Source organism: Suncus etruscus, chromosome 6 (genome assembly GCF_024139225.1).
Source record: "Suncus etruscus isolate mSunEtr1 chromosome 6, mSunEtr1.pri.cur, whole genome shotgun sequence".
NCBI classification, from domain to species: Eukaryota; Metazoa; Chordata; class Mammalia; order Eulipotyphla; family Soricidae; genus Suncus; species Suncus etruscus.
In genome coordinates, this window is record NC_064853.1 from 24407401 (window position 1) to 24434954 (window position 27554).

At 43.0% G+C, this 27554-nt stretch overlaps 1 protein-coding gene across 1 annotated transcript in view; it reads right to left on the minus strand.

Annotated features, from left to right (window-relative positions):
- The window catches only part of TCEANC2 (transcription elongation factor A N-terminal and central domain containing 2), a 59184-nt gene that overhangs the window by 19162 nt on the left and 12468 nt on the right, over nucleotides 1-27554 (minus strand). Inside the window, exon 2 of the mRNA XM_049775049.1 lies at nucleotides 18515-18656. Coding sequence (XP_049631006.1) covers nucleotides 18515-18656 — 142 coding nt within the window. The remainder of the gene's footprint in view (nucleotides 1-18514; nucleotides 18657-27554) is intronic.

Genomic DNA, 27554 nt, shown 5'->3' on the forward strand with positions numbered 1-27554 from the left:
GAGAAGGGCTATTCCACAAAAGTGGGTGCATCAAGAGACTTGAATGAAGAATAGTATTTCTGAAGGGGAGGGGGTTTGAAGTTACACCCAGCAGTGCTCAGGAGCTACTCTGTGCTTTGGGGTCACTTCTGGAGGTGCTCAGGAGACAATAGATAATGCCAGGGATCAAACTGAGGCTGTACCCACTAAAGGAAGTGCCTTAACACCTTATACTAATGTTTCAACCCCAAGAATAACGTATTTTTACTAAAATCCTTAACAAGATTTGAATACAGGGGAAAACAGAGCATATCTTATGATCAAAAGTTAGCGCAATGATGTCAGCATTGAAATTAATTTGTAGAGTTAATGTGATCTTAATCTTAAAATTTCAAAGCAGGCTAGTGAAATAGTTTAACAGGCGGGAGCTCAGGCTTTGGGTACTAGAGAGCCTGATTCAACCCCAGGAACTACAGGGTCCCCCAGCTCTGCTGGGAGTGACTCCTGAGAACAGAGCTGAAGATTGTCTAAGTACAGGCCCAGAAACAATCAAATCTCAAATGGCTGTTTTACTAGAATACATTAAAATTATTTTAGATTCCTTTTAGAACTATAAAGCAGCAAGAGTACAACAATATTATTTTGTAAAAGAGGATTATGAGATAAAAGAAACCTTGTAAGATTAACCTTATAAGGTATTACTAGCTAGTCTTATTAGGCACTTTAAAGAAAAATAATTAAAATTACATGACTGGCATTAAGAAACAGAGGGACAGAGTTATAGAATTAAAAATGAGGCTTGAAAGCGGTTCAAATTGTGTATGTTTTGTTGTTGTTTCTGTGATGGAACTCAGGGGCTCATAACTGCAAGGTAAGTACTGAGGTATACCCCAGTCCATAAGTAAGACTCTAACAGGGACTAGAGATACACGACTGAACAAAGGAAAGTGGGGAAAGATGAAAATTTGGGGAAAAGGCCAGAATATTTAGAAAATTTCTCAGATTACACTGGAATAATCAGGTCCAGTAGTAGCTTTACTGAGGGCTACTCTTCAACTGGGGATTCTGTTTTACTAAACCAGGTAGATTTCTAGAGTGCTGCTGAGTAATTTTCTTTTCTGAAAAGGGGGTGGTGACTGAATAAATCCATGAGCCTCAGGCTTAGCTTAACACTTGGGTGGTCCCCACCTGTTTTCTGAAGACTTCTTTGCACGAGAAGTCTTGTAAGACTCTGGGCATGAGAACTGCAGGGAGGGATCAGAGACTGCCCCTGTTTTACCGGGTCTGTGAAGAGATACTGGAGGTGAAAAGAAATGGAACTTTGAAGGGAAGACAGTCCTTACATTCTCTCTTTTTTTTTTTTTTTTTTTTTTTTTTTTTTGTGGTTTTTGGGTCACACCCGGCAGTGCTCAGGGGTTATTCCTGGCTCCAGGCTCAGAAATTGCTCCTGGCAGGCACGGGAGGACCATACGGGACGCCGGGATTCGAACTGATGACCTCCTGCATGAGAGGCAAACACCTTACCTCCATGCTATCTCTCCGGCCCCAGTCCTTACATTCTCAATCTCACCAATTATCTATCCAGAATTTTTATCTTGCCTTTCTACTATCCAGGAAAAGGAGTCCAGTGACACTCATCAGAGGAAGGGGTGGGTGGGGAGAAAGGCAGAGAAGTCATTAGGAATGTTTCTCAAGGTGTCGCTAACCGCTGACATGCCTCACTTAAAACTGAAGTCACTGTTCCATGTGGTCATTTTCATTTTTCCTTCTGAACAGAGTTCTAATTTTTGGAGGGATTTGGTTTTGGACCACACTCAGCAGTGTTCAGAGGTCACTCCCAACAGTGTCTGGAGATTGAGTGGTGCCAGGGATCGAACCCAGACCTCCTGTAATGCAAAGCCTGCAGTCTGTGAAGCTATCTCTCCAGCTCTCTTAAAAAAAAAAAAGTCCGGGCTTGCTGGAGAGATATCATGGAGGTAGGGCATTTGCCTTGCATGCAGAAGGTCATTGGTTTGAATCCTGGCATCCCATATGGTCCCCCGAGCCTTCCAGGAGCTATTTCTGAGCATGGAGCCAGGAGTAACTCCTGAGCGCTGCCAGGTGTGACCCAAAACCAAAAAAAAAAAAAAAAAAGTCAAGGCTGGAGTGATAGCATGGAGGTAAGGCATTTGCCTTGCATGCAGAAGGATGGTGGTTCGAATCCCAGCATCCCATATGGTCCCCGGAGCATGCCAAAAGTGATTTCTGAGTATAGTGCCAGAAGTAACCCTTGAGCGCTCCTGGGTGTGACTGAAAAATAAACAAAAACGAAAAACAAAAAACATTGTGAAAGGTTGAAAAGATAGTACAGCAGGTAAGGCACTTACCTAGAATGCCCTGACCAACCTGGCTGGGTTCAATACCCAGCACCCCATATGGACCCCCCCAAGACATGCCAGGAGTGATTCCTGAGTACTGCTGACCCCAAAATATACAAACAAAAAATCACTGTGGAGGCCACTCTGGGCAGTGCTGGTGTGGGTGTATTCGGTGCCAGGGATGAGGCACCTGTAGGCACGTGCTCTACCACTTGAGCCCACATTCTCCAGATCTTTGAGACTATTCATTCAGCAAACAATTTTCTTGTGTTGTTGGTCACTGTTGTAGATGTTGCAAGTAGAAAGATAAGTGAGATACTGTGGGGCCTTAGAGACCTAAATTGAGGGCAGTTTAACACTATTACAGAGCACCTACTTTATGCCGGTGCTGAGAGTAGAGAGATGAGTGAGACTATCCCTGAAATTTAACCTACACTGACCCTGCCAAAGTGTGCGAAGAAAGCACATGAACAAAAATGTTCATTCCAGTACTGTTTGTGGTAGCAAAAGCCTAGAAACAACTTACTTTAGAGGTCCTATTTGTGAAGCAAATTATAGCCTATTCAAACATGAATACTTTGCTGCCAAGAAGGGCTGGAATAGATCTTGAGGCTCTAGGGAAATATGAGTACTTGGGGCAGATGAGGAAAGCAGGTTCTTAGGAGGACACAGGCAGTGTTAGTGAACGCTAAGTGGATGGCAAGTGATCTGAAGGGCACAGGCTGGGCTCCAACCCAAGTGCATTTATTTAGTTGGTTTGTTTACTAGAGATTCTTCCCTTCATATGTGCCCCATATTACCCATTTCTCTGCCAAGAAAGGCAAGGTTTATCCAACGTTACATGAGAAATTATAATGCAGAAGCCCCTCCAAATCCTTCTTGTTCTTCTCCAGTGGGCATTCTCCAGCCTCACACTTCCCAATCCCTCTGTGGTCTGTGGCATGGCTACCTTCTTCCTTCCAAAAATACTTTCTTCCTCTCCCTTCTGAGACACATGTCCTACTGGTCCTCCTTCCTTCTCCATATCTTCTGTTGGTGGCACATCTTCTGCCTAACCTTTATTTAATTTGTGACTCCAACTGGAGCACCACCCTTGAATTTTTCTTTTCTTTTTCCACCTGCCTTCCCTGAGTACTCCCAGCTCAAGTACTCCCTACCTCGAGCAAGTAGTCTCAAATCCTTATCTTTAGCCCAGAGGCTTTCCCTGACACAAGAATGAATTACTCAGCCCCCACTGGCTTAATTTGCTAACCCTTTAATTCAACATTCTGAAAATGGAAAATCTAGCTCATTATCATACCTTCAGTCCCTCCTGCATTTGGGGAGAAGATCATATCCAGCTGTTCTCAGGACTTACTCCTGAGCTCAATGTCTCTTCTGGTAAGGTCTAGGAGACCATATAGAGTTTCAGGAATTGAATCCAGACTGGCTACATGCAAGGCATGCACCCTACTCATTGCACTATTTCTCTGGCCCAACTCTTGCCTTTATTGTTACATAGCAGCACTCTGTTCACCTATCACTTGGGGTTCCATTACATTTATCTTTTCCTTTTCCTCATTTCCTTCTCCATCTTTACTGCTTCCCTGATTTAGTCTTAGCACCTCTCCACAGGTTCACTGGGTTCCCACTCTGGCTTTCTCTAAATCATCCCCTAAGAACACAATTGAATCATATTCTTCCTTGCCAAGTGTCCTTTGCTGGCTCTCTCCATCGCCCTTAAGTTGATTTCTAAGTACATCATGAAGCTCCAGAAGCTCTTTGACCTTTTCTTGCACCATGTCACCATCTTTTCTTCCTCCCACACTTGCCCTTCTATCCTTTTGCCTCCATAGATAAGCCCTAGTCAGAGAGAAGCTTGCAAGTTTTTATTTGGGATCAAGCTGTCTGCCCACTGTACTTTCTGTGCCTATGTTGACACTCCTTAGAATGATTAAATGCTCATTTTCTCCTCTAAACTGTTAACATCTTGAGGGCAGAATTCATACCTTATTCCCAATTATTTCCCCAGAGTTTGGCAGACTTTCTGAGATAGAATAAGAAAAAAAATGTTTGCTAAACTGAAGCAAACACTTCAATAAAAGCCCATTCACATTTGGCTTTCAAATTGGCTTCGTACTAACACTTGAATATGGATGCAGTTGATTGGAAAAATAGTACAAATGCAAACAAAATAATAGAACCATACTATGAAGAGTCAAATTCAAAGGCGCTGGGAAATGAAAGGTTTCTAATTCTTACCCACTGCTGAGAATTCTTCCTGCCTTCTGACTCCAGATTTTATGTGGATTATTTCACTTAATTTTTATAACCACACAATGAATGAAATGCTATTATTACTTCTCCTTTTACAAATGAGGCACTGAAGCTCAGCAGAGTCACTTGCCCATCTCACAGTGAGGGAATGAGGAAGCAGGATTGGAATACCAGAGGCTTACTGGAGTGCTTGCATATTTAACCCACAATCTCAGCACTGGCAAGAAGCTAGATATCAAGCACACTCAGTGCAATATTGTTGAAATGACGATGTTCACCTTCTTGGGCCCCTGAGTGGAGGAGCAGAGAGCAGGAAAGTGTGTTTATGGCCTGCTGGGGGCCATGGGCAGTAGGCCCCACAGGAAACCCTCTTCCCAGACTGCCGAACGGTGGGTCTTCCAATATCCAGGAACCATGCCAGGAAGGGCAGTGTTGTGAGGGAACTCAGAGGGATAAAGACTTGTCATCCACAATGAGGACACACCAAAGAGTTGTGATGATAGAGAAAACAGTCTGGGGACTGGACTAAGGTAGAATGGTGTCCTAGGGAAGAGTCTAGAACAATTGAGGCAAAAGTCTAAGTTTGAAATCACAAAAAGAATTTTGTGATAACAATGAAAGCCCCTGTGTTAAATGCTTTCCTACTGTAACTCATTGATCTTTGTAAAGAACCCAAGGAGCTGAGGGCCTAAGTCATTTGCAAAAGACAATAAGAAACAAAACCAGAAAAAAAAAAAAAAGAAAGAAACAAAGCCAGATCTCAAATATTGGCAGTTGCGGGGCCGGGCGGTGGCGCTGGAGGTAAGGTGCCTGTGCTAGCCTAGGACGGACCACGGTTCGATCCCCCGGCGTCCCATATGGTCCCCCAAGAAGCCAGGAGCAACTTCTGAGCGCATAGCCAGGAGTAACCCCTGAGCATCACAGGGTGTGGCCCAAAAACCAAAAAAAAAAAAAAAAAAAAAAAAAAAATATTGGCAGTTGCTTCACTCAGAGTTCCTGCTTTAACCCTATACTATTGCCTCCAGTGATCATACAGTCTGACCTCCTCCTGCTTCACAGGGGAAAAAAATGAGGCCCCATGACCTTTCTCCAAGGTCACAAGTTGGTCAGTAGCTACATCAAGGAAGTTAATGATCTGCAGAAAGTCATTATTTGCTTCGTGAAGTTTATGTTTTAAAGCAGGCAGTGCCACAGGCTGGTCTTATGATCTAGGTTGAGTCCCCTGGGCTTAAGGATAGAGGTTTCCACATCCCAGCATATTGTTGAGACAAATGCCTTGCAGAAACAAGTCTTTCACTCATTTAACCAACTAAATCGAACCTCCGAACCAAATATGAGTTTTATACTGGGTGCCATTCAGACGGAATGCCCAGGGAGGCACTGCATGAGGATGTAGAACTTGCCAACCCTGTTCTCAAGTAGCTCCAAATGAGTCTCAGCATGAGAGAAGAGCAAGACCCCTAGACAAAAACAACTGCATGTTTGGAGACAGGACTGAAGGGGAGCTAGGCTGGGCCAAAAGGAGAGAGTGCTTAATTCATCTGATGAAAGAGTCAGGGATGTACTCAAGGGGGTAAAATGGCTTCTGGCAAGACCCATGACACAAAGAGACAGAACTCACACAAGGAAAGGACGAAGAGCAGAGACTCTGAACTGTGCATGGTACAATGTGAGGGAAGACCTAAGAGATGGAGGAGCTTGACAACCCCCACGTTTTGATCTGCAGAACCTGTGCATATGTCACCTTATATGGAGAAAGAGACTTTGAAATTTTTTTGAAAGTTCTTTGAAGTATTTAAAGAAGAGAGAATATAAACTGGATTATCTAGGTGAGGCATATCAATTCACACAGGTCCTTAAAAGAAACAGGGTGGGTCAGAGCTAGGAGTTGTGAGAACTTGAAACACCACTGCTAGGTCTTAAGAAGGAAAAGAAGCATGTGTCAAGGAGGCATCCAGTAATCGTTGGCAACAATTTTCAACTCAATTTTCACTCAAAACTTGACTCAAAAAACCAGTGAGAACCATGCTGAAGCTCTGATCCACAGTACTGTAAGATAATACGTTTGTGTTGATTTTAGTCACTAATTTGGGCTATAATATTGTTTACAGAAAATATAGAAGTTACTGGTAGCTAAAGATTTCTGATGCAATAGGAATCTATTTGTAATTTAAGAAGCAAAGATCCTTGCAACTAATTTTTTTTGGGTGGGTGGTGACCATACCCAGTAGTACTTAATCCTGGCTCTGTGCTTAGTTAGGGCTTACTCCTGGCAGTGCTAGGGGACCATATATGGTGCCAAGGATGAAAGCAGCTGTGTACTTGCAATGCAAGTACCTTATATGTGGTTTTATCTTTCTGGTCACTCTTGCCACTAATTTATTCCAATCCCAATCCCCACAGGTTAAATCATAACATACATCCTTTTAGTCACTCATAATTTATTCATTCCATAAATATTTTCCACATAGAACATACTGCTTCATCTTGGTCTTCCTTGCCCAAACCTCATCTTATCCTCTTTTTGCTGATGCTATTGCAATGACCAGGGTCCCACATATTTGGCTGTGGCATGGGTGGAAGTTGTACGCAACAGTTGTGGTGCTCTCATACACCTGACTGTGTGTCAGATCGTTGTGGTGCCAGAGGTTCAGAAAGCAGAACAACTGCCGCAGGCTCAGCATAGGTGGATGGCTCGGGGGAGCTAACCCATGGCCTCACACTTGCAAGGTTGGCACTTTTAGTCAAGGAACTGTTTCTCCGGCACTGCACCTTGGTCTCCAAGGACAAATAACACTTTGCCATGGACAAAAGTGCAGCTTTAGGTCTCAGGAGGTGACATGGTACATTTTAGCTTTGTCAATTTTTGCTTTTCTGACCTGGGAACAAGTTGCTTTAAATTCTCTAAGCCCGCAAGGCTAAAAAGACAGCACAGAGGTTAAGGAACTCACCTTAACATTGCATTGCACCATAAATGACCCCCTGAGCACAAAGTCCTGAGCAAGTCCTGAACACTGTCAGATGTGGCCCCAAATCAGAAAGAAAAATTTCTCTAGGTTTTAGTTTTCCCATTTGTAATACAGAGAAAAAACATTACCTAATAGAATTGATCCTTATAGATAGATCAACTGAGCTTAAAAAAGTGAAAGCACTTTGTACATATAGGAAGTTTCATTCTTAGCTGATCATAAATGAAAATAAGCCATTTCTGAAATCAGATCAATATGATGACATAAAATGTTCTCAGAATACCCGTATGCACAATTTTGAGAGGAGTATGCTTTCTCATCAAGCATGCCAAACCCTATGTATTTCAGTTGTCTTTCCTTCCTTCCTTCCTTCCTTCCTTCCTTCCTTCCTTCCTTCCTTCCTTCCTTCCTTCCTTCCTTCCTTCCTTCCTTCCTTCCTTCCTTCCTTCCCTCCCCTCCCCTCCCCTCCCCCCTCCCCTCCCCTTCCCTCCCCTCCCCTCTCCTCTTCTCTCCTCTCCTTTCCTTTCCTTTCCTTTCCTTTCCTTTCCTTTCCTTTCCTTTCCTTTCCATCATACCCTATAATGACTATCCTGGAGGTATATGGGGAACCATATGGAGTGCTAAGATTGAACCCAGGTCAGCAGCATGCAAGGTAAATGTCTACCCGCTAAACTATTATACTCTGGCCTCCTTTCCTTCCTTTCCTCTTCCCGGATGCCAGCTCCAAAGGCTTACACCCAGCTGGCTCTCAGACCCCTTGAGGATAGAGAGATCACTCACTGTCTGGCCCAGTGAAGTCACCTGTCCTTGACAACAGCACATCACGATCATCATGGCCAGGTCCTGGCTTGTTTCTTTTCCCTGATCTCCCCAGTGGCTCCTCTTTCTCCTCCCGCTCCCCTTCTGGTTTAGTCGTCAGCCCTTTCAGTCTTGGTTTTACTCAGAGAATTCATTCATTCACATAGGTGATTTTAAGCAAATGCTTCTTAGGGGGATGACTTCCGAATAGGTATTTTTTAATAGGTATTTTTTTTAATCTAAGCTTCACTCCCACATTTCCAACTGCGTGATGAATATTTCCACAGGAAGAGTTTACGTCAGGGTAAAATGTTAGCATAGCTGACGAATGGGACTAGGAGAAAAAACGCCCATTTGGGTACACAAGGAAAGTTACAAAGTTCTGATTTAAAAGATGTGAATTTGAGCAGATGGCAGAACCCACAGAAATGATCTAATAAAATAAAGGCACATATGGTTGGGGTCCAGGGCACAGTGGCAGGCTGCTAACTGGAAGAACGCCATCCCAGGAGACCTGGGCCCTTATTACATCTCAGGGCTAACTCACTATGTGATCCTGGGTAAGTCATTTCGACTCTCTAGCCTTGAGTTTTGTTCTTTAACTGAGAGTCCTCAATGGGTTTAAAGTGTTAGGAGAAGCCAAGAGATATACAGCAAGTAAGACACTTGCCTTGCTCCTCTCAAAATTGTGCATACGGGTATTCTGAGAACATTTCATAACCAACATGGATTGATCCCCTACACCTATTATAGTTCCCTGTGGCATGCCAGAAGAGATCCCTGAATCAGGAGTACACTCTGAACATTGTCAGGTGTGGCCCCAAAGTCCCTTCCCCTAAAAGAGTTAGGACAAGGGACATTGATAGAGCTTTGAAGAGAGAATCAAAATCATTGAATCATAAAAATAATTGAAATCGGGCCCGGAGAGATAGCACAGCGGTATCTGCCTTGCAAGCAGCTGATCCAGGACCAAAAGTGGTTGGTTCGAATCCTGGTGTTCCATATGGTCCCCCGTGCCTGCCAGGAGCTACTTCTGAGCAGACAGCCAGAAGTAACCCCTGAGCACCGCTGAGTGTGGCCCAAAAAACAAAAAAAAAAAAAAAAAAAAAAAAAAAAAAAAAAAATTGAAATAATAATAATAAATGCACAAAGAACACAACAAAAAAGGGCAGAGTGCTCATAAACATATAAACACCAATTCAAAGGTTGGAGAGAGTGTAGCAGATAAGATGTTTGCCTTGCCTGCAGCAGACCCAGATTCAAACCCTGGCATTGCATATGTTCTCTGAGGCCTGAGTCATAACTATATAGAGTCAGGAGTAAGCCCTAAGCACTGCTTAGCCCCAAAACAAAAAAATAAAATATAAAAGGAATTCAACTATGAAGGACTTCATAAATCACTAAGGTTACAATAAAAAGAAAGGGGGGGAATTCATCCTATGTAGCAAATAAAAACAAAGTATTATTTTCACCAATTAAATGAGTAAGATTTTTAAAGAATGACAGAGATAGACATTGTAAAGACATTCCTAAATATTTAAAACTCATGAGAGATCAAAAGATGGATTCCCAAGAGTGATCTGGACTAACAGGCTGAGTTAAGCTGGAGATGAGGACAGGATCTTTGGATAGCATGCAAAAATAGAAAACCGAGGGCTGAGCTTTAAGGAAAATTATCTCCCGCTAGGGAACAGGGTACAAGGACCAAAGAAATAGAGAGGAAAGAACAGGGACAGATGAAGCTAGAAAGGACCATGGAGAAAAATCTCATTGGGTGCCTGTCATTTTTGTTGATTTGATGAATATACACTGAGCACCTGAATATGCTCCATTAATGTTCACAAAACAACTGGAGTTCAATTGTAGAGAGCTCCTGGCACAGAGAGCCTATTTAGTAAATAAAAAGTAAAGAAGTAAAGAATTAAATAAGTAATTACAAACTGAGATAAGGGCTACAAAGGAAATAAACATTTAAAAATAGATACAGAATTGGCAGCAAGTTCAGTGTCATTTATGTTGACAGAAAAGAGAGTAAGTAATCAATGGTCTCAAATTCACAGTTCTGGGAAGATGAGAACAGAGACAAGGCTATTGGATTTGGAGGCAATGAAATCACTCCTGCCCTGGGAGAGAAAAGTGGTTCTGGGAGAAACTAGCAGGAAAAGAGTCTAACAAGGGAGTAGAAAGGGCAGAAGAGGGAGAGGCAACTGTTCATCCTTTTAAATGGAATTTGATCACATAAGGAAAGAGATATAACAAGGTACCCGAAGAGGTGGCAAAAACAATGAACCGGGAAGAGTTGAGTATTTCTGGGCAGAGTCAGTGGAGAGCCAGTGAAAGGCACCAAAAGGGAGAGGTATCCGAGCTCTGGAGACAAACTCTGAGCCCAGGAGCAATGAGTAGATGAAGAAATATGGTGTTGGATTACAAAACATTAAGAATCAGTGGGAGGAGGGATAAGCGGAGGGAATAAAGATCAGACTAGAGATAGATCAAAGATGGTGGTGGAGGTTCACGGCATTTTGGTGGTGGTGAGATTCAGTAATTATACAGCAACCGGAGTGATAGTACAGTGGGAAGGGCACTTGTCTTGCATGCAGCCAACTTGGGTTCAATCTCCAGCATCATGAGGTCACCAGGAGTGATCCATAGGGCATGCAGGTATGCTCTATGGCTCCCCCCCCAAAAAAAACTCTACATATTGGTACTACCTAACGAGGTTACATAAACTATACTTAAAGAATTTTTTAATACAAATAAATGAAGGTTAAAAGAAAAAAAGGAATTGTGGTCTAATATACTCAATAGAACAACACTCAGGGGGCCGGGAAGGTGGCGCTAGAGGTAAGGTGTCTGCCTTGCAAGCGCTGGCGTAGGACGGACCGCGGTTCAATCCCCCGGTGTCCCATACGGTCCCCCCAAGCCAGGGGCGATTTCTGAGCGCATAGCCAGGAGTAACCCCTGAGCGTCAAATGGGTGTGCCCCCCCCCAAAAAAAAAGAACAACACTCAGCTTTGAGGGAAGACGAAACCCTGAAGTTCCAGCACCCTTGGTGGAATTGGAGGGTACACACCAAGCAAAGTGAGTCAAAAGGAGGGCAAACCCAAAATGATCTCATTTACTATGGAGTGTAGAGAGAGAGGAAGGGGATAAACAATGGCCAGTGATAACAGAGCTTGGGAGTTGGCTGTGGAGTTTACTAAGTAGGGTGGTGGCAGGAGTAGAGGGAGGGACTAGAGGCAGGGGTGGAGGGATGCTGATAATATCTGGTGCTGGGTGCAGTACAGTAAAAAGGTATCCCTGAAACACTGACATTAACAGTATTGAAAATCTTGGTGCCTATAATAATAATAATAATAATAATAATAATAATAATAATGATTTTTTAAAAAGCATATTGACATCCTTTTTCTCCTAGACCTCCAGTCACTCCTTTCTAAGTACTGTCCATTCTCCCCCAAATGCTCTTAGAATCTGTCCCTTAGGTCAGTTTTGCTCCTATTTTAAAAATGAATCTTCTCTAAGCCTACATTTGGTTTCTGACAGTACTCTCTCTTTCTCTCTCAAATTTTACTTTTTTTTGTTTGTTTGGAAGCCACATGTGGCAGTGCTCAGGGCTTACTCCTGGTTCTGTGTTCAGGGACACTCCTAGAAGGTTCAGGGGACCTACGTGGTACCAGGGATTGAACCTGGGTTGACTGCGTGCATGGCAAATGTCTTATCTGCTGTACTATAGCTCCAGTTTCTTTCTTTTCTGTCAGTACTAAACTTTCTGAGAGTTGCTGCTTAAAGATACAGTTGTCTTTCCTTCTGCTCACTCCTCAAGTATTTGTCCCATCCTAGCCTGAGAAATTGTCTTTATCAAAATTATTAATAACTTGGGGCCAGAGTGATAGCATAGTGGTAGGACATTTGCCTTGGATGTGGCTGCCCAGGATGGACCTGGATTTGATCCCATATGGTACCATATGGTCCCCCAAGCCAGGAGCAATTTCTGAGCGCATAGGCAGGAGTAACCCCTGAGCATCACCAGGTGTGGCCCAAAAACAAACAAAAAAAAATGTTAATAATGTTCTTTGCAAAATCCAGTCTACAGTTATGTTGGACTAGGCTCATTTAACCCTTTTACTACAATGTGCGCTACAGATCTGCCTTTTAGAAACAGTCCTTCCTGGGTCTGGAGAAATAATAGCGAGGATAAGGTGCTTCCATTTCCTTTGCACTGCCAGGAGTGATTTCTGAGCACAGAGCCAGGAGTAGTAAGCCTTGAGTGCCACTGGGTGTGGCCCAACTTCCCCAATAAGACCCCATCCCCAAAGACACATCCCCTACCAACCACCAAGATGAAATCCTTCCTGTTCTTCAACAGCATTCTTTCCTTTGGTTTCTTGGGCCATATCTACTTAAGTTTCCTTTTACAAGTTTCTAATTACTATAATCCCAGTGTGCCAGGATTTTGGATTTGACTCTTCTCTTTTTTTTTCTTTATTATTGTAGGTACAACACTGGTGGTGCTTGGGATCAATCCCGGGACTTCACACATGCAAGGTAAGTAGTAGTACTTGCGCCTGCTTTACCATCTCTGGGCAAGATTATCTATTTAGATTGCCTCAATTTCTAACCATATGTTGATGACACCCAAATATATGTATTGATTCCTCTTATCTTAAGGCTGTACATGCAACATCCTATGGAATAGATGTTCTTGGGTGCCCAGAGTATAATGAAGAAAGTCAGTCTTAGGCTGGGGAGATGGTCCAAAGGGAAGTGCAGCAGGATGTATGCAGGAGCCCTGGGTTAGATCCCTGGCACCACATGGACCAGTGAACACTGCCAGGAATGAGCTCCTTAACCCCCAAAAGATTATAAGTACAAACCTAAACCTACTATGCCCCACACCTCCAAACCTCCTGTTCCCCACCCTCAGGAATAGCACAGAGAGACCATCACTTGCCCATGTAAGAAATACGAGTCAAGGTATAGGGAGCTTAGAAAGCAGCAATATAAGCTTTGTATGTGGAAGTCCCGAGTTTAATCCCCAGCAATGTTCTCCAAGCTCCTCTAGGATTGACCTCCAAATACCTTGCCCTTAGCTCTGCCAGTTATTCCACCCCCCTAATAAAAAACTCACTCCTATATTTCATTCCAAACATCCAATCTATCTCAAGCCTCTCTCTTTCTCTCTCTCGTTTTTTGGGCCACACCCGGTGACGCTCAGGGGTTACTCCTGGCTCTGTGCTCAGATATCGCTCCTGGAAGGCACAGGGGACCATAAGGGATGCTGGGAATCAAAACTGGGTCCTTCCCGGGTCAGCCGCAAGCAAGACCATATCACTGTGCTATTGCTCTGACCCCTCATTTATGTCTCTTGATTCCAGTTGCATTTCTCCATCTTCATGTTTGCTATTCCATCCAGGCCATCACTGTTGCTCATCCAGGTGTTCCAGTAGCTTCCTAAATGGGTTCTGCATTTGATGTGTTTCTCTTCAACACTTACCCCAAATGGTAGCTAGCTAGATTTTTCTAAAATGTAAATGTAAAAGTCACTCAGCCATTCAAAATCCTCAATAATAATCACTTATTATCTTCAGGATTTCAGGCTTTATGGTGGTCTGAAGCTACCTTTTCACTACAACTAGACTCCAGATAACTGCCACTTCATTCCCTACCCCAATAAAGGAAGAGGAGGCTAAAGGGGTAGGCTGAGTGAGAGGTAGGGTTATCCTAAGGGCTGATGTTAATGGTGCTGCAGCTAAAATATTTAGCCAGTGGTGAAGTGGGAGAGTTAATCCTGGTACTCTCACACTGAGCTGGAATCGTTGAGAGGTATGCAATGTATTCCAGGTCAGAAGTGGCCCTTAGCTACTGTTAGAAACCAAAAATAGACGCTAATCCCCTCTAGAGGGAAGCTTCTGCAATTGAGCCCCACAAAACTCCCATAGAATTAAATAAAATAATGAGCTTGCAATTAAAAAACAACAGGAACATGACAAAGCAAACAATGAGTCAGCAGAACAATAAAAAAAAGGCATGTAAGTCCCAATGACCCTAACTAGCAGAACAGTCAAAGGAAGAATACAGAATTATACATTAAAAATGAAAGAAATAAAAGACACGATCACAAAAATGTATAGATACTATTTGTACTAAAAGATGCACATATATATGTTTGAGGAAAGGAAAAGTAAAACTATGGAAGTCTTTAAGGTAAAGTACTCAATGATTTGGATAAAAAGCATATCATGGGCCCAGAGAGATAGCACAGCGGCGTTTGCCTTGCAAGCAGCCAATCCAGGACCAAAGGTGGCTGGTTTGAATCCCGGTGTCCCATATGGTCTCCCGTGCCTGCCAGGAGCTATTTCTGAGAAGACAGCCAGGAGTACCCCTGAGCACTGCCGGTGTGGCCCAAAAAAACAAAAAAACAAACAAACAAAAAAAAAAGCATATCATATCAGCTAAAAAGAGAATTAGTCCAGAATTCTGAGAAATGTGGAGATTACAAATATGGCAGACAAGTTTAGGGATTTGGAAAATCAAAGGTCAAACATAATTCTAATTATAAAATCCCCAAAGGAAAGAATATAGAGACTGAAAGAGATGGCTACTAAAGAGATAATGGTTGTAGAATTTCTATAAATGAACACAAGCCTGCAGTGCAGGAAGTAGACTATTGCTAGTTAAATCCACAGAAATACAAATTGTGAAAGGCAGCTTATAAACCATCCCCAGAAACCCATCCCTTACCTCTTGGTATTCATAACCCTCATGTCGATTCTGCCCACACAATACCATAGTCAGTCTGTGAGACAAAAGACTATGGAAGAAGTGATGCCATCTCACCTCTGGGATCAGGTTATAGAAACCTCTGCAGCCTCCCTGTGGAGGCTCTTTTCCGTGAGCATCCCCACAGAGCAGCTCAAATGGGGAGGAACTGGTCTCCTCCAGCAGAGCTTGGCCACTTTCCAGTGATTGTACCCAGCCAACAATGTCATTGACACTTCTCAAGAGTCAATGAGCCACCACTATCTGAACAAGTAGCTCCCAGATTCTTGATTCAAAAATAAATAAATAATAAATAAATAAATAAAAAGTATAAGACCTAAACTACTATGTTTGTGGGTAATTCCGTTTCTGTGGGTTTGTTTTGGTTTGGTTTTGGTTTTTGAGCCACACCCGGTGGTGCTCAGGAGTTACTCCTTACTCTGCACTCAGAAATTACTCCTAGCAGGCTCGGGGACCATATGGGATGCTGAGGACTGAACCTGGGTTGGCCGCGTGCAAGGCAAATGCCCTGCTCGCTGTGCTATTGCTCTGCTCCAACCCCAGTTTTGTTTTGTTTTGTTTTACACAGGGCTAACTAAATAGCATTTTGGGTTATGGACACCAGAGTGTAAGACCCTTAGATGATCAGATCAAACAGTTTTGAAATGCAAAGAATTTCTCTCAATCTGATCCAGACACTTTCTTCACTTTCAGTCACACTTTCTTTCTCTCCAGCTTTGAATGTTTCAAACATGCCAAACTTCTTTTAGTTGCCAGTATGTTCTCACTCACCACCAGCATTCTGTACAGCTCACATAATGTACCCCCAATACCTTCAATACCTTCTCCTCAACTCCCACTATTTCCTCTCCTTTGACTAATTTCTTCCCACTGCCACAACTGTCATTGCCTTGTTTGAGAAAGGTCTCCTGATGCTGTCTGTGAGTCTGTGAAATGCTCAGTTCCAACCATCTCTCACCATTCAGCTGGCAAAGTTCCTAGCACAAAGGAGGCCCTCGATAAACGTTTGTGCCTCCTTCACAAACAGGACAGGCAGAAGGCTAAAAGTGGCATAATGTGAATACTCTTAGACCAAGATACAAATGAATCTTTAGCCCTAGCAATGGGCAGAAAGAACTACAAAGGAACCAAGAAATCCTTGTGTTTCTGACAACCTTGGGGAAGTACCGGTCAGGTCAAGACTCAGAAGTTGGATGGTTTCCAGCTCTTGTGAAGTCAAGCTCCTCGGTGTGGTTTCATTATGCTCCAGAACCTGAAATCTCTACACATCAGACACACCCATTCTTAAAAGCACACTCACTATTATATTCAAAGGGCCAAAACAAACGATTGTTTCAAATTCTCATCTGTTCCATATTTGTAGGACAATTCCAGCCTATTTTGTTGGCATACAAGATCTGATTATAAATGGTATTTGTGGTGTGTGTCTAAATATGAACATTACATACACATATGTACATATATACATGTCATGAAATATTAATCGCTAGTACCCTCTGCTGGCGGAAAAGCCTTATTTGCCCATATGAATGATCTGATTGCCCTCTAGTGACCACAACCTAGAAGGAAAAAAAAAAATCCAGCAGCAGATGGGAGACTCTCCTTGGCTATAATGATAGGGTTTTATGTTCTTTAAGCATCTAATTTTCTCAGATTCTGGTTTATATTACAGAGGTGCAACTCTCAAGACTCTTGGGGGGCTCTCTGGGGGATTTCTCACAGCTCCTGCCAGCTGTTAGCACCAGTCTGAAGCTGCTCTCTCTCCTGCTTCTCAATGAACAAGGGGTCAAGGGGAGGCAGAGAAGGCAATGGCTGCACTAGCGAGGGCAAGAACAGCAGCTGTGAATGACTCCCCAAGACTCCCGAGGGGGTTGGGAGCAGCTTGAAGAACACATGTTGGCCCTCCCGTGCATATTATTCGCAACTGTGCACTGTACTGAAATGGCAATTCAACAATGTCGTCGATTTACCTTTTAAATATCTCCAATGTTTTAATAGATGACGTAGTGGCACATAGTGCTATCGTTTTGTTTTTATAAAACATACTTTGCAAGTTATTTTTATGCAAGAGAGAAGCCAAGTCTCTCAAGATTTAGCTGAAATGTCACCCTTCCCATAAAGCCTTTTCTAAAATTTCTTTGTGCCAGATCCTACCTTGGACAGAGCAGAATGGTATTCACGACAGCAGTGATTTGCCTGGATTTTCTTTGTCTGCAGTACTGAAGATAAAACCCAGGGTTTCACACATGCAAGGTATATGCTTGACTACTGAGCCATATTCCTGGCTTCCTCACACCTTTCTCTTTGTAACGTATCATATTTTAATGCTTCCAGTTGTCTACGTTGCGGTTTTTCCACAAAACCTTTATTTTCTTTGAGGTCATGAACTGTTCTATATTCCCTCTACACACACAAAGGTGTGGTACAGTGGCAAAGTACTTATGCTGCATGCATGAAACCTGAATTTGACACCACACACACACAAACACACTCACTGCCAGTTACAAGTCTTTGATGTAAACACAGGAACAGAGTGTAAGCATTTAAAATATTTCTGTTTTGTTTTTGGGCCATATCCAGAAGAGTTCATGGCTTACTCCTGGCTCTGTACTCAGACATTACTCCTAGCAGGGCGTGGGGGAACCTGGGTAGGCTACATACAATGCAAATCCCCTACCCACTGTACTATTACTTTGGTCCACATTTACAAACTGTAGGTTTTTTTTTTTTTTTTTTTGGGTGGGGGAACACCCAGTGATGCTCAGGGGTTACTCCTGGCTATGCGCTCAGAAATTGCTTCTGGATTGGAGGACCATATAGGACACTGGGGAATCGAACCGCGGTCTGTCCAAGGCTAGTGCAGGCAAGGCAGGCACCTTACCTTTAGCGCCACCGCCCGGCCCCAATAGTAAACATTTGTTGCATCTAACTTTTTGTTTTGTTTTTGTTTTTGGGCCACACCCATTGACGCTCAGGGGTTACTCCTGGCTATGCGCTCAGAAATTGCTCCTGGCTTGGGGGGACCATATGGGACGCCGGGGGACTGAACCGCGGTCCGTCCTGGGCTTGTTCCATCCTGGGCTACTGTTTGCAAGGTAGATAGATGCCTTACCTCTAGTGCCACCACTCCAGTCCCTGCATCTAACTTTTTAAAGGATATTTTTAAATCCTGTATCTTGATTTTAATTTTTGTTTGATTATATATTATAAGCATATACTGGTCTATATTCTATGTAAACTTTTTAATGGTCCTACTCCAGACAGTTTGAGAAGCACTGATGTGATAGCTAACTTCATGTTTAAGGGAAGAAAGACAAGAAAAAAGAAAGAGACCAAATGGAAGCATTTTTACAAGATCCAGAAGGCTCATACCTATCCGTGTGGATTTCAGCACTTCCCTGGAGGGCAGCTTCTTCTTCAATTCCCACAAGGCTTCCAGGAGATTTTCTTTGGTTTGACCAGGAAGCTCCAGCATAGTTTTCCACCTTTTTATGTCTTCTACAACCACAACTCTCTGAGAGGAAAATAAAAAAAAAGAAAAGTCATTTGGAAAATGGAACATTTTCATTAGAAAGACATCTGCCTTCACCTGAGCTAATGGAGCTCCTATTGACATATGAATTATTGATTATGACCTGAGCCGAAGCACTGTGTGTGTGGCGGCCCCAAATAATGGGCAATTGCTTAAAAGCTGTTCCTGCTTACTGCAAATCAGGAAGAAAGTTTCATCTATCAGGAAAAGTGCAAGTTTTAATCTTACCATGGCAGACACCACTGGGCACTTAACAGTGGTGAAGAAAAAAAAAAAGAAAAATGATGCTGAACAGCACTAGCCCTATGGCTCACTTAAGTGTCTTAATTTATAGATAAGAACAGGGAGCAGAGAAGATATCATGTATTTATTTCAACAATAAAAAGTGTACTGCAGGGGTTGGAGCAATTGCACAGCAGGCAGGGTGTTTGCCTTGCATGTAGCCGACCTGGGTTCAATCCCTAGCATCCCATATAGTCCCCTGAGCCAGCTAGGAGTAATTCCTGAGTGCAGAGCCAAGAGTAATCTATGAGCACTGCTGAGTATGGTTCAAAAACAAAAACAACAAAAAGGAAAAAAGAGAAAGAATAGAACGAAAGGGTACGGTACCATTTCCCCACTCCCTACCTGCAATATTCATATGCTTCTTTGCTGGGAGACTTCTCAATAACTTTAAACGTAATTTTAAAAAATAGGTGGAAGGGAACAGTTCATTATTTAAAAAAATTGAGAAGTGTACATTTTGCTATTTCACTTAAAGTAAAAGCAAATTATAGTTTTAAGACTCCTTATAACCAAACTCTTTCCCCAACTGAAAATGATTTCTGACTGTTACATCCAGGTAGTGCAAATACTACAACTTAAAAATGGTGCAACCTCAGCAAGTGCCACAGCTAAAAAGATGTGCTAGACCACAACTGTGAGATGCAGTTGAATGTGTGAGCACCACAGCCAAATCCATGTGTGACTCTGGTCACCACCAAAATCATCACATCCACCAAAGTAAAGGAAAGGAGAGTAAGTTTGCTTTGCACACAGCTGATCTCGGACGAACCGTGGTTTGATCCCCCAGTGTCCCATATGGTCCCCCAAGCCAAAAGTGATTTCTGAGTGCATAGCCAGGAGTAACTCCTGAGCGTCACCAGCTGTGGCCCCCCCCCAAAAAAAAAAAGTAAAAAAGTGGGTCTGGAGTGGCAGTACAGCAGGTAGGGCACTTACCTTTTTTTTTTTTTTTTTTTTTTTTGTGGTTTTTGGGTCACACCCGGCAGTGCTCAGGGGTTTTTCCTGGCTCCGTGCTCAGAAATTGCTCCTGGCAGGCACGGGGGACCATATGGGATGCCGGGATTCGAACCGATGACCTCCTGCATGAAAGGTAAACGCCTTACCTCCATGCTATCTCTCCGGCCCCAGGCACTTACCTTTTATGTAGCTGACCCAGGTTCAAATTTTGGCATCCCATCTGATCACTTAAGCACAGCCAGAAGTAAAGGAATGCAGACCAAGAGTAATCCCTGAGTACCACTGGGTGTGGCCCCAAATCAACCAAATAAAATAATTTGTATAAAGTAAACTGGAAGACCAAATAATAAAACTTCTTTAATAAACTATTAAACACTGAGGTCAGAGTGATAGCACAGGAGCGATTTCTGAGCACAGGGCCAGGAGTAACCCTTGAGTACTCGGTGTAGTCCAAAGAAACAAACAAACAAAAACAAAAAACTACCAAACATGGGCTGGAGTGATAGTACAGTGGTGGGGCATTTGCCTCGGATGCGGCTGACTTGGGGAGAACGTGGGTTCGATCCCCAGCATCCCATATGATACCCTGAGCCTTCCAGGAGTGATTTCTGAGTGCAGAGTCAGGAATAATCCCTGAGCGCTGCCAGGTGTGGCCCAAAAACCAAAACAAAAGAAAACAAAAAACAGAAACTACCAAACATGTCTTGGCTAGCTTTTAGATAGTTAGTAACCAGGGGAAGTGGAATCTATTGAAGGGGAAAAGTGGGCTTTGGGGTTTCTAGCAATGGACTGCTTTTTGCTCTTGAGAAAGGCAATACAGGTATGTTCTCTTTGTAAAAACGTGTCCGGTTGACCTTCATGCTCAGTACACTTTTCTATCTGCATGTGAGAGTTCAATTAAAAGCAACTAAAGAGTCAACTTGGAGCAAAGAAATACTAAGTGAGTTAAGTACTTGCCTTGCACATGGCTGACCTAGACACCACATATGGTCCCTCCAAGTACTGCCAAGCGTGATCCCTGAGTGCAGAGCCAGGAGTCAGTCTGAATGAACACTGCTGGATGTTTCCCCAAAAGACACCTTTGCCACCCAAAAAGTCACAATTCCCCAACTGGTGGGCATCTACTTCCCGCCTAGCAACCCCTGACAAGAAGAGGGGTCATTTCATTCCTCTCTCTTGCCTTGGTGGAATCCATCCCCCACCTCTGCTTGCTTGCTTTGCTCTCAGACTCCTTCAGGTTCAAAGCTGGGGAAAAGAAGAGAAATAAGGGGCAGGAAAAGCTGACCTGCTGTTTAGAAACAATGTTAATTAGGTTTGGGGGCCCTCTGCTCTCTCTTGTGGGGGTAGATGTGATTTCTTAGAGAGCCTCAACTGAGCAGTTCGTAGGTCCCTTCCAGCCACTCACTTTCGGGTCATCAGAGGACTCTAGTTTTAGGCAACCCACTTCACAGATTCTCTGAAGGGGACCTGAGGCCTTTCCAAAATACTTGTGCATTCACACCAAGCGAGCGCCATTTTCCCTCTGTGTCTACAGCTTTTCCCTGAGACAGTCTGAGGGTAACAACTTCCCAATGCAGCCACCTCTCTTCCTTGGCCACAAGTTGATCATTAAGTTTTTAGACGTTCACTGGCACAGGTATGACTGCTAAGAACTGAGGTCAAGTTCTGCAGGTGAAAATACTACAGCCTCCTCCTTTAAACCAAAGAAAATTTCTCTCCTTTCCTCATCATTTCAAAGCCTTCCTTTCAGCACAATGTGGGCAATGAATTTAGATATCCAATACTGGGGCCAAAGCAATAGTACAACAAGTAGGACACTGGTCTTGCTTACATGTGGTCAACAGGGCTTGGATCTCTGGCACCATTACAGGAGCGATACTCTGAGCACAGAGCCAGGAATAAGCTCTAAATACAGCTGGGAGCTGTGGCCCAAAACAACAAAAGCAAAAAACAACCTACCAAATAACTCTAAATTGATCTTCATATATTGCCTTGATAAGTTCCATTTAGTTAGTGAGAAATAGCTTCTGGGGAAAAAATTTGATACTCTGGCTCTTTGTTCCAAGTTTCAGGGAACTCAGACAATATTGTTACAAAATAAAACAGTACTGTTATGTTAAATAGTATGAAAAATAAGCAAGGGCTGAAGAGATAGTACAGCATGTAGGTGGCTTGCTTTGCATACGGTCAACCTGGGTTCTATTTCTTGCACCTCATATGATCTCCTGAGCCTGCCAGGAGGGATCCTTGATCACAGAGGCAGGAGTAAGTCATGAGCACCACTGGGTGTGGCCAAAAGAAAAAAAAATAAGTATGGTAAAAATTTTTTTCAATAGGAAGGTATAAATACTGTATCATTTTGCAATTTGCTTTCAACTGCTCTCAATACACTTTCTTGATTTATCCGTACTGTTAGAAACCTAACTGATTCGTTTTAATAGTACTCCATTATTTTTAACTTACAAATATCATAGGGTTTTTAAATCTGTTCCGCTAATGGATGTTTTAAGGATTATCCTTCATCTTTTTCCTACTGTCAATAAACTTCTGGCCTGACATAATCCCATAGCTTCATTTCCTTTTAACTTTTCTGGATGAATATGCTTTCTATACCTGTCACTACCTTATTTGCTTCCTACCCTCCCACCAAATCTGAGGCTCTCTTTTAGCGTTTGCATTTATTATGATTACCAGTATAATTGGATATTTTATTCCTTTGCTTGTTTTCATCCTCTCTGATCTATTCAACAGCCTGCATTTTCTTTAATCCTGATTTTCCCCTAGATTTATGTTATGCATCTCTATCTCCATCATTTCATTTAGGAGTTACACATCTCTATAATTTCAATTAATCAATTTTCAAATATATGCTTAATGAAATATATAAATGAAGTGCAATATATCCCCACAATTCACTTCAGAAAACCCTCTGAGAAACAGACATAACTTCTGCATCTCTCTTCATTTTTTCTTTATACTTCTTTTTTGCTTGTTTGTTGTGGGGGGCACAGCTGGCTTCACTGATGGCTTTTAGTCCTGGGTCTGGCTCAGGGATCACTCCCGGTGGATTTGGGGAACCAACCATATGGGATGCTGGTGATACAAGACAGGTCAGCTGCTGGCAAGGCAAATACCCTCCCCACTGTACTTACATTTTTACTACTCTGTGATGTGTTTTTAGTGATTTCCTCAGATCTAGTTGCTTTTTTTGGGGGGGGGTCACACCTGGTGGCTCTCAGGGGTTACACCTGGCTTTGTGCTCAGAAATCGCTCCTGGCAGGCACAGGGAACCATATGGGATGACGGGATTCAAAACACTGTCCATCCTGGATCGGCTACTTGCAAGGCAATGCCTTACCGCTGTGCTATCTGTGCTCTCTCTCCAGCCCCAGATCTAGTTTTTTTTTTTTTTTTTTTTTTTTTTGGTTTTTGGCCACACCCGGCGGTGCTCAGGGGTTACTCCTGGCTGTCTGCTCAGAAATAGCTCCTGGCAGGCACGGGGGACCATATGGGACACTGGGATTCGAACCAACCACCTTTGGTCCTGGATCGACTGCTTGCAAGGCAAATGCCTCTGTGCTATCTCTCCGGGCCCCAGATCTAGTTTTTAATTCACTATTCTGATTAGTAGTTATGGTTTGTCCACTTTTAATCTATTTTTTTTTTTTTTTTTTTTTTTTTTTTTTTTTTTTTTTTGGTTTTTGGGCCACACCCGTTTGACGCTCAGGGGTTACTCCTGGCTATGCGCTCAGAAATCGCCCCTGGCTTGGGGGGACCCACTTTTAATCTATTTAATGTTTCTGTGCCAACAAGTTTAACTTTTTATTTTAACCATTGAATAAATTTCTTTTTTCTTTTTCCATTTAAACAATGTTTTCTTTTTGAATCATCTCATTTTTCTAATTTATACTTCTTCCTTATTTTTGTGAACATTTAAAAGATTTGGGGGATTTAAAAGATTTGGGTTGGAGGGGAAGAGTTCATACCCAGTAGTGCTCAGGGAACCATGATGTTAAGGGATGAACCCAGGGCTCCTGCATGCTAAGTATGCCCTCCAGTCCTGTGAGCTAACTCCCTAGCCTTGGACCAGTTTTTAAGTAAAACATTTATAGCTTTGAAACTAGCCTGTCATGTGTGAGAACCTGAATTTAATCCCCAGTACTACCTACTCCCAGCTCCCAGCATAGAGGGATGTGGCTCCTATAAAAATTTAAATACATATTTCAGTTTTGAAAAGTGTGAATTAGTTTTTTTTTTTTTTTAAACTTGGGGGAAAGGGCAGTGCTCAAGGTTTACTCCTGGCTCTGTCACTCATGCATTACTCCAGTAGGCTCAGGGGCCATATAGGGTACCAGGGAGTGAAAACAAGTTGGCCATATGCAAGGCAAGCACCCTATTCACTGTACAATTGCTCTGGACCTGCAGATAGTGTGACTTTAAACTACACACAAGGGCCAGAGCAATAGCACAGCAGTAGGGCATTTGCCTTGCATGTGGCAGACCCAGGACAGGCCTGGATTCGATTGCCAGCATCCCATATGGTTCCCCAGAGTCTGCCAGAGCTATTTCTGAGCACAGAGCCAGGAGTAACCCCTGAGCACTGCCGGGTGTGGTCCAAAATAAACCAATAAATAAATAAATATTAAAATAAATAAACTACACATAAATCTATGCATGGTAATAAGTGTGGAATACCACTAATTTGTTATAGTCCATCCATGCTAACTCCTAAGAATACTCCCTTCATGCTGTTGTCTTGGACTACTAAGTGAAATTTTTTAGTTCATTTTTTATAAGTATGATAGCCCTGTGTGGTTTCTAACTTCCAAGGGTAGGAAAGTATTCATCTGAGGAGGTATCTGCTATCCCTGTACTGGCCCCAAAGCCCCTCATCCCTTTAGTATTCTATCTGAGTCCCAAAGAACCAGTCGGCTTCACCTCCCACTTAAATATTCTGGGCTTCTTTTTCCTGGCACTTCAGAATTTCTCTTTCTTGTCTTCCAGTACAGTTCTGTATTGGAGACTCTTGACCTAATGTATCTATAAGGATTAGGGCTTCCAGAGAGATGATTCTAGCCCATGAAAATTTTAGCAGCCCACACTCTACTTAGCATGGCATAAAAGGATTTTCAGAAATTGATCACAGACATCTTTTTCTTTTTCTTTTTTTTTTTTTTTGGTTTTTGGGCCACACCCGGTGATGCTCAGGGTTTACTCCTGGCTATTCGCTCAGAAGTCGTTCCTGGCTTGGAGGATCCTATGGGACACCAGGGGATCGAACCGCGGTCCGTCCTAGGCTAGTGCTGGCAAGGCAGGCACCTTACCTCTAGCGCCACCGCGCTGGCCCCACAGACATCCTTTTCAGTTTCAGTTTCATCATTTCTTCCTGATATTCCAAAATACTAGAAGCTGACTAAATGAAGCACAATATTTCACACCCTCTGTCCAGGATGATTTATGTTTATTTGGTTGATTTTTGTTTTGTTTTGGGAAGTAAACTCAGCACTTACTCCTGACTTTGCATTCAGAGATTATTCTGGAGGTGTTCAAGGCACCATATCGAGATGCTAGAGAACAAACCTTCTTTGGGTGCATGCAAGGCAAACACCCTACCTCCTGTGTTACTGCTAGAGCCCGGCATGTTCTTTGCCACAAACACATAATAAATGCCTAGAGAGGTTTTTTTGTTTGTTTGTTTTGATGTAAGGGTTTAAACCTGAGCTTCACACTTACAACACAGAACTTCACCATGGAGTTACATAATCAGCCAACAACTCGACAGTTTAGCATTTTTATTAATTTATTTTTATCTGTTATTCTCCCACCCCCTTACCTTCCACACTGCTGCTGGTGGTATTCTGATGACTGGTCACACACTTGAATCTGACTGTGGTGCTTACACATTTCTTTTTTTTTTTTTGGTTTTTGGGCCACACCTGGCGGTGCTCAGGGGTTACTCCTGGCTGTCTGCTCAGAAATAGCTCCTGGCAGGCATGGGGGGCCATATGGGACACCGGGATTCGAACCAACCACCTCTGGTCCTGGATCGGCTGCTTGCAAGGCAAACACCACTGTTCTATCTCTCCGGGCCCGTGCTTACACATTTCAACTGTAGTACTGCACACATGTTCACTGAGACCACACTTTTTTTTTTTTTTTTTGGTTTTTGGGCCACACCCGTTTGATGCTCAGGGATTACTCCTGGCTATGCGCTCAGAAATTGCCCCTGGCTGGGGCCGGGCGGTGGCGCTGGAGGTAAGGTGCCTGCCTTGCCTGCGCTAGCCTAGGACGAACCGCGGTTCGATCCCCTGGCGTCCCATATGGTCCCCCAAGAAGCCAGGAGCAACTTCTGAGCGCATAGCCAGGAGTAACCCCTGAGCGTCACAGGGTGTGGCCCAAAAACCAAAAAAAAAAAAAAAAAAAAAAAGAAATTGCCCCTGGCTTGGGGGGACCATATGGGACACCGGGGGATCGAACCGCAGTCCATCCGCTTGCAAGGCAGACACCTTACCTCCAGCGCCACCTTCCCAGCCCCTGAGACCACACTTTTAGTTGGGGCCCACAGGTACAGTGGGTGCTTATGAAGGCTCAGTGTAGAATTCACACATGGGCTGTGCCTCCTAGCTGTCACACTGGCACATCTTTGTGGTACTCGAAAGGAACTTCACTTTTGAATGAAATTTATACACACCTGGCTGTGGTGTGGCCAGAAATAAATTGTGGCATGGGGGATCACAGAGAGCAGGGCTGCCAGCTCACTGCCTGGACTGCACTTGGCCATATGGAACATGGGGTAGTTAAACTTATGACCACACATTTGCACAGCAGGCACTCCAAGCTCACTTCATTCAAGCATTGCTTTCTCTGTGGAGCCTTTTTTTTTTTTTTTTTTTTGCCTCTCTCCTACCACATTTGATCACATTCCCTTTTGAGAGACATGTCATCTCCCCAGACTCCTATCATGTACCTTCTCTCTTTGCATATCCTTACCTAGAAGGATGTCTTCTCTCACTAGACTATTAGCGACTATGAGCACCAAGATAATTTTTTGTTTGTCTCATAACTTTCAGTGCACTGTCGGTTTTAAAAAAAAAGCCATTTCTATTTCTACCCTTGAGAGAACAGTAGTACAGTTTTCAGATAAGACATTTTAAGACAAAATAGAGAAATATAGTAGTCAGTGTAGGTACAAAAAAATCATTCCATTTATGTCAAAAAATGTTTCCTTATTTCTGTACTGACTCCACAGCATATGGTAAATCCTCATCTGAATAATTTAGGGGAAGAAGGGAAATGGACAAGAATGGAAAAGGTAGTATGAATAGTAAGTGCTATTACCGGAAAGAAGAGGTGCTCTTTAGAGCAACATCTGGTCCCACAGTCACAGATTACAGAGATAATCAGGTCTGATCAAACTAATTAAGGAATGTGATTTGCTCACCAGCAAGAACACAAGCATCATTCCATTGATGGGAATAGGGGCAAACATACTGGTAAGAAAAGAAAGGTATAGAAAGCTCTCTAAAGTGCTATACCTAAAAGAGTCAGCATTTTTAGCAATCTTTAAATTAAAAATCTATTGTAACCAACAAAAAAATCACTTTCCCTTAAGGGAGTAAGTAGAGATTAACCAAATTAACC